This window comes from Dermacentor silvarum, chromosome 10 (assembly GCF_013339745.2).
Source record: "Dermacentor silvarum isolate Dsil-2018 chromosome 10, BIME_Dsil_1.4, whole genome shotgun sequence".
In the NCBI taxonomy this organism is placed as follows: Eukaryota; Metazoa; Arthropoda; class Arachnida; order Ixodida; family Ixodidae; genus Dermacentor; species Dermacentor silvarum.
This window is the reverse complement of record NC_051163.1, coordinates 95,466,700-95,474,737: the sequence shown is the minus strand read 5'-3', so window position 1 is coordinate 95,474,737 and position 8,038 is coordinate 95,466,700. Positions and strand designations below refer to the sequence as shown.

The window sequence follows — 8,038 nt, the reverse complement described above, 5'->3', positions numbered from 1 at the left end:
TCCACACGAATATCCGCTTTACAGTCAGGTTGGCTAGGAGTGCCTGTTATCTTTTATTTATTATCATTATCTATACTTGTCCCTCGCCTCTGACCATATTTGCTGCTAAGGTCAATGAGCATTTTCACGAATAAAGATGCTTTTTTCCCATTTCGCTCTGTAGTGTGTACAAATTAGAGCACTGCACGGGCCAATTTTGTCAGCCCGGGCCCGGCCTGGGCCCGTTTTTACGTTGGGCGGCCCGCCCGAGCCCGACAAAAAGTTTTATGGCGAGACCCGGGCCCAGCCCGGGCCCGGAAATAATCTACGTTACCCGCCCGGCCAGGCCCACAACCCCTTTATCTTAGGCCCGAGCCCGGCCCGAGCCCGGCTTAAAACCAGCCCGAACCCGGCCCGAGACCGAAAAAGACATGTTTTTCAGAGTCGAGACGCGCGAAGATACTTGCTGCACGTACATGCACACCACCAGAAAGTCCGAGCCCGGCCCGGGCCCGCGTCAAAAAACCCGAGCCCGGCCCGGACCCGGGTCAAAAAACACACTTCGTGCACGAGCCCATCCCGAGCCCGTGAAAAAACTGCCCTACCCGGCCCAGCCCGGCCCACGGGCTCTGCCTGGCCCGGGCTTTCGGGTAAGCCCGAGCCCGTGCAGTGCTCTAGTACAAATACCTCTCTTGTGCCTGGCGTCCCCGTAATTGTGTAACTAAAGGAGATCCCTGCGTCAAGCAAATAAAGAATGCTCTTCGCAAATATTTTTATATGGAACAAAACATAAAGTGCACAAAAAGTCTTCGAGCCTGCTTCGTCTGCAAGCAGCCAAATAAGCTTTATATATGAAAAGAATTGGATATGGATATTGGAATGGATATGAAAAGGAATGAATTGATATGAATATCATGAATGAATATCATATGAATGGATATGAAAAGGAATGAATTGGAATGGATATGAAAAGAATTCTGACTGTGCGACATAACCAAAAGAAAAAGAATAAACGAAGCGTAGTCACCTGTAGCGATTGCCCCCGGGAATGATATGAGGTGCTAGATAAGCAGACAAATCTGCTTTAAATAAGTGATTTCGCTCGCAATGGTCTTTCTGCGATGGGCAATCTAATTATTTGCGCGCCTACATACGCTTCAGAGCTAATTCCGAGTTTGAACACAGCTGCAAACTCAGCATAATGTTCGTTAACAGTTTATTTTGTTTGTGACCTTCCCTCGCTATCGCACTCTTTCTCTCTGCCTCGTTTTATTTATTTTATTCCTAAAGTGTGCTCCCTACGTGAAAAATTTCATATGGCGAGTTTCGATATCGGCTTTCGGCTGCCGTCTTCGCGGCACCCGCCAAATTAAGTGTGAGATACCGCCGAGAGTGTACCAAAGTAGTTAGTCAATGAAGAAATGAGCAAAGAATTGAACGCTGTCGCTTTTCAGCTGAATGAAATCTGAAAGAAGCAAAATTTAGTATAACATCTCACCCCACAGTGAACGTCGGAACCGAGTGCCGTATTTCTAGAGTGCTGCACTACAAAAACACGTAAAAAGGGAAAAAAAAACATCCACCTGCATTTCACCTTGTGACAGTGGATGTACGGCGAAGAAGGTGTGGATGTTAGACAAGCACCGCCACCACAAGCGACGTACGTGATGTGCCTCATTCTTCAAGGCCGTTCGCCGCACACAAGTGCCATATTGAACTAAATTATTGTCTAAAAGTAAATTGCCCCAGATTATGCGTAAAGTACGAGTTACAGACCAGCTGCAGACTTAACAGCTTCGGAATGTTATTCTAACATACGAGAAAACATTAATCTGTTACGTGGAAACTGAAAAACAAAGCACTTTTGCTGCTGCCGTTTGAGGTTTGTTTGAGTGGCCGTGGCCGATTCATGGCTGTAACGTTAGAACAACGTATGTCCCCATTCTTGTAGGCCTTCCGGCTAGAGCAAGTACGTTATTGAAGTAATTACATTTCTCAAAGTAAAATGTGTCCCACAATGCGTGAAGTATGACTTGCACACGAACTACAGACATGGTAGAATCGGATTGTAATTCGAATATATAAGAAAACATAATTCCGCGTTTCGTTACGCGGAAACACAAACACGAACCCCGTTTCCACCAGCCGTTTTTTTGGGTGAGCATGCCATGAAAAATCCCGACCAACGAGAGAGCTTTGCTTTAAAAAAATTCGCACTTTTTTCCAAACAGCGAAGCACAGAGAACAAGGCTTAGCGTTGCACTCCGGCTGGTCGGAAGGTGTTACAATACGCGGAGACTACATGTTGTCGGTACGTGGTGTGCTAGGAAACTGCTGCGGTGCAGCAAGAACAGAGCTCCGGCAGCTATACCAGGCGTCTGAAAACGCTAGCATGATTGGCAGCGCAGCCAGCGGCGCTGGAAGCCTCATATTTCTCGATGGTGCACGGGATGAGATGAAATGGCCGAGTTTGCATCTCGGCAGAAACGTTTGTGTGCACAACGCTAACGCCAGCAACGGAAGGCAGAGCGCTGCCTTGGCTACACTGCAGAGCCGGTTGACGAAGCGTGCCCATTTGGTTTCGTTGTCCTTGCAGCCGAGTGACGGAGACAAGAACTTCAATTGGTCGAGAAACTGTGGCCAGGGGTGCCCTGCAGATTTTTGGCGCCTCTGGGCACCTTATAACACTCCTCTTACTGTTTAAATGCGTGACAATATGGTGGTCCCGGCGGTGCGAGTGCACTATGGGGGTCTATAAAATTGCAATCAGGTTAAAAATGAGTGTTACATCTACGAGAACATATGAATGATACAAAAAGACTGCGAGTAGAGGACAGGGGCCTAAATGAAGCCATCGCAGCTCTTTTCACAGACTGAAAGGAGCTAATATAGGGCTAAAGGCTCATCTGCTCTCACAGCAGAGCCCGAGGTATACGTTGGTAGAGACGCATTTGGAATTGTTGGCCGTAGACCTTCATAGGACCCTGCTTACCCGTCGAGCAGATGGTTCGTGATCATAAATAATTTGGTTACATTGCCTTCTAAGCAAAAGACTATGGTAGTGCCGCAAAACACACCAATAACAGTTTGTTGCTTTTTCCATTCTAGATTTATTACGACGATAACCGTTGCAGCGTTCTCGGGCACAGCTGCTAAACAGCGAAGAGCAGGATACATCATGAAACGTTTCTTTCAACAAAGGTCTCATTCTAAGGCGGTTTGCTAACGAAGCGCTAGCTGACATTACAAAAAACTGTGAGTGTGGACCCAACGAAGGTGGCCCTATCCCGAGGTCTGCTGGTCCAGTGTGTCGGACCTGTTCTGTGTTTGTGCAAATTATTAGAAGTTGATAAGCATTGGTATTGCTTTGTTTTGCACCATTTAATGCTAGAAACTTCTAATGTCTCTACAGCATGCCACTGCACATTACAGATAAGGTGTGCCAGCAGTAGATTCTGTAGCCATAAATGAGCTCCCTGAAAACACCCCTTTCACCATGTTTACAGTGGCCCCTCCTAACGTTACAGAATTTGCGGCAAATGAACAGTGCACTGAAGTAAAGCTCACGGCAACTGAAACAAGCCTTGCTAATACAGGATTCGTTGGTTCTGCTGCCCAATCTGATTGTCTGTATACTGCATCATATAGTTGCTTTGCTGCAACTGTGGCACGGCCAGCTCAGGCATTTCCTCATGCTTTAACCGTATCTTCCAAGGCAATGTTGTACCAAATATAGCCTAAATAGACCAAAAAAGGGGAATGGAAGAAATGAAGAAATGACTTTGCAGCTAGCATGGTGAATTTCCACTCCTCTGTACCTTGGGCATTACTTAGGCCAGTCGTGGCGTCATTTCAATACAGTAGATGAACGTCATGCTCCGTACGGGCGTCATAACTTTAATTGTACATGACAAACCGCATGCAGTTATTTACAGCCAGCTAGAATACGGAAAATACCACCACGCCCTAGCCACTGGCACGAGGAAGCCCAAAACAGACCGCTTTAAATTTATGCGATCTATTGCCATCGATATTATTATGCGATAAATTATGCATATGCATATACGTAGAAATAGTGCTTACATAGCGCACATCGCGTGCACTACGCTGGCATTTGCACGTCGCTAAGTAACTTTGCTTGGCGGTTCAGTAATACCTTGTAGTTGTAAATCGCTTAATCGAAATCATGCGTCGACGATCACCCGGAGGCAATTCTGGCCTAGTGTTCCAGTAATTTTAAGATCTCGCAGGAAGGCATCGCGACGTATTATATTACATATGCTTTTGAACGTCGGTTTCGGGTATTGCACATTCACTCGCATAGAAGTAAACAACAGTGCCAGTACGCATTCTTAACAACTCCGACCTCAGTGTGTTGACTCCGCCGTTCTACTGCGTAAGAGGGCGAACAATTCCCAGTTTGAAAATCTACAAAAAGAAGAAGCACGAGTGCACTGTTCACAAATATCAATAACAAGAGGCGCATGGGGTTTTGTTAAAGTTTCTCGACGCTGAAATTGCATATAGCAGGCAAAAATTAACATCGAGTAGCTGCAAAACAAGGTACTTGACACTGAAGGCGTGTCACCCTGCGTCAGTGCAGTGCTTCGTCTCGCCAAACTGTTTTTCGGTGTATTATGCCAACCCCCGGACATAATCTGCGACATCAGTTTCATTTTATTTCTTTTTTCGCCCTGCGTCATTGAATCAGATGTCGCCGTGACGCGTTTATCACGACGAATGGCCACTCGATGCCGGATGATACGAGTAGAAGAATGAATGTGAAATCAGTGATTACAAAGCATAGATGGCAGTGAGCAACCCTGTTAGTGCCAGGAGCCACCAGTCTGTACGTGCAATAAAGCTGCTCAATTTGTTTAGTCCTGGATTGTTGCAATTTCTAAGAGTAAAGGTGCCGTAGTGGCTGTCTGCCACCGCTACTATAGTACAGGTGCAGGTATTCTCAATGATTAGAGCATACAACAGAAGTAAAGCACCGCAACGAAAAATTTCCTGCATAACCAATCTCACGATTATGAATGTCGGCGTTAATAGAATTTGCATTAAATCAATGTAGCGACACACGTATTGCCACTGCAGATGCACAAATTAGCAATTTAGCTGTCAACCACTATGCGAATTGAAAGCACGACACAGGTTATCTTGTTGTAATACCTGCACCCCCGCTGAAACTCTGTAGTATCTCTAGTGTCCTGGCTGCAACTTCGTTTCAATGCCTCTGCATCAAGCGGTCGCAATCGACGCGGAGGTGTCATTTGTGGATGAGGCGTCATCGCTTTTTTATACAGTCGAACCAGGATATATCGAACCCCCATATGACGAATTATTGCATATATTGAACAGATGTAAAATGCCATTGAAATTTTCTGTATAATGTTTTATTTTATATATCGAAATACTATATACCGAACTTCTTTTTCGATCGCCTTCAGATTCGATATACCCTGTTCCGACTGTATTTAAAGCTACATACTCTTGTGTCACCTTCGTAGATTTATTCTGGGGGTTTGACCACGAATGGGCACGCGCAAATGTCACTTACGTAGTGCCGAAGTTGTCTGTTGCGTAACACACCACAGTTGCGAATACCCAGTGAGAAAAGTGGTTCACTAGGCCAGGCAGTAGCCAGCAGCAAGCTATTAGGCCCAATTTGCCCGCTTCGCAAGACAGCAGCCACCACATACATAGTGGCACAAGCTAACTGACAACTTGGTCACTGGGTGTAAGAGCTTAGATACAAACAGACATACCACGAAAGGGGTACAGAATGGTGATCGCATTAAAAAGAAACCGCCTTTGTGCTTGCGATAATACAAGCAAAGACAAAAGAGACGGCGCAACTGAGCTGTCAAGATGTACAAAATGTAAACTTGAATTTAGATTGTTATTCAGTAACAAAGAGAAAGGATCGGGATATTTAGCCGTCCCGAATAGATCAAGTGGGGACTCGGGATATCTGCTTAAAAGTTGGGACTTTCCCAAGAAAATCTCGTCGGTTTGCAACACTAGGTGTGATCGGCAATTACAGTTTCATTTGTGACCGTTTTCATTCAGAGTATAGCATTATAGGCGAACTTTCCAGGTTTTTATTGAAGACCTTCATTTTAATCACAATTTAAATTACATGTTTTTGCTACCACGTAAAAATGTTGAATATGGCCACTGTCATATTGAACAAAGTGAACGTATCACGAATGTGATCGAGGGAAATTACGATTATATGTCTTTCAAGTCCCCGAATGCAATGTCTGTGCGTCTGCTTTTCTATGCGCGTGTGGGCTTGTTTGTAAGTGTATGCATGTTTCTGCCTGTATGTATCTGTGTACACGCATGGATGAGAGAACTACATCAAATGATTAGAGGAAATCACACGCACGCACACACACGCACACACACACACACACACACACACACACACACACACACACACACGCACAGTTCGTCACTGCAAGGCTCCCATTCGTAGTGTCTGACATAATAATTTCTTTCGTTATTGCTCATCGGCGCTAGGACACTGTACTCAACTGTTCGCTATGTGTGGAGTTCATCCTCGAGAGCACTATATGAGTGCTCACAAAAGGACAACACACTGCTCAAAGCACTTAATCACTACCGGCTCTTTCATGGGGCTTAGAACTTTCACTCACAAAACGACCACATTTTTACTCAATTGTAACGCGAGGTTTTTTCCAGATTTTTGCTGCCTGGATTCAATCCTCGCGTTATAATCTAATACCGAAATTTAAGTTGTCTAATAAGTGAAATGATGCAACCAATTTTAATCGAGTGTAATGTGCGAGTGAAAGCGCGCGGGAGACGCGCGCGAGGGACGTGCGATTTCACGATGAGTGAACGGCAGACAGGAAAAGTGATAACTCTGTCTTGCTAAAGGCCCAGGAGACCCAGCAGGTCCAGGAGCCGCAGGAGCCGCAGGAAAGGCAGGAGCCGCAGGAAACCCTGGACGCCCAGGAGGCCACGGAGGCGACGGAGGTGCCGGGGGACCAGGATCCAGAGGAGGCGCAGGAGGCGCAGGAGGCGCCGGGGGCGCAGGAATTGGCGGGGCTGCTGGAGGCGACGGGGGTTTAGGAGGCGCCGGAGGCGCAGGAGGCACCGGGGCCGCAGGAGGCGCGGGAGGCGCAGGAGGTGCCGGAGGCGTAGGAAGCGCCACAGCACGAGGGGGCAATGGAGGTCCAGCAGGCGACGGAGGCGACGGAAATCAAGCAGGCGCCTGAGGCCAAAATAGTTTGTCAGACGACATGCGAACTGCGTTCCCATTCCTGAATCTTCTGGCTTGCACAGTCTGAACTTTCCCGAAAGCCTTCAGCGGTCAACTTCAAGCTCTGCAATAAAGTTGTTTTTTAATTTCTCATAGTCTAATGAATCTTCTGCTGGCACCCGGCCAAACTGACTCAGAGCCTCCCCTACTAAACACAGGCTCAGGTCGCTGGCCCACTTGCTCTTCTCCCAGCCTTGCCTGACTGCGATCCTCTCAAACCGATGCAAATACGCACCTAGGTCTTCTCTTCGCCCATCGAAAGGTGCCATTAGTATCCTGGGGCAAACTTGCCTCGGTCTGGGAGAACCTGAGTCGGACGACGCCGACCTGGATGTGCTAGTTGCTTCACGGCAACCCTTATTCATTTCCGCTAGTTCAATCATCGCCAATATTTCTTTTAAATGCGAAACATTTATTGGTGAACATTTGCTACTTTGACAGTATCTATCTATCTATCTATCTATCTATCTATCTAGCCGCCAACGTCTTGGTGCTCTCATGGTCGTATCGTGTAGTTGGTATTTACCAAAATTGGCATAGTATGACAAGAGTGTTTGACGAACACAAATGATAGGTTATGACATGAATATGATGGTGTGTGTCATGCAGGTCATGAAACAGCTGCCTACGTCTTGGTGCTCTCATGGTCGTGTCGTTAACTTGGTAGGTACCAAAATTGGCATAGTATAACAGTGTACAAGGAACATAAATGATAGGTCATGACATGGATTTCACGACACACGTGTCATGCAGGTCATGAAA

At 46.4% G+C, this 8,038-nt stretch overlaps 2 protein-coding genes across 8 annotated transcripts in view; one reads left to right on the top strand and one right to left on the bottom strand.

Annotated features, from left to right (window-relative positions):
* The window catches only part of LOC119466316 (uncharacterized PE-PGRS family protein PE_PGRS20-like), a 1,297,174-nt gene that overhangs the window by 598,652 nt on the left and 690,484 nt on the right, over positions 1-8,038 (bottom strand). The gene's annotated exons all lie outside the window — the stretch shown is intronic.
* The window catches only part of LOC119466319 (uncharacterized PE-PGRS family protein PE_PGRS20-like), a 1,091,962-nt gene that overhangs the window by 433,694 nt on the left and 650,230 nt on the right, over positions 1-8,038 (top strand). For 2 of the 4 annotated variants that reach the window (XM_049656770.1, XM_049656769.1), the window contains one exon: positions 6,892-7,367. The exons of 1 other annotated variant lie outside the window; for it this stretch is intronic. In XM_049656770.1, coding sequence (XP_049512727.1) covers positions 6,892-7,232 — 341 coding nt within the window. In that variant the 3' untranslated portion in view covers positions 7,233-7,367. Of the gene's footprint in view, positions 1-6,891; positions 7,368-7,440; positions 7,554-8,038 lie in introns of those variants that run through there. One more of the 4 variants, XR_007463710.1, reaches the window with a different exon arrangement.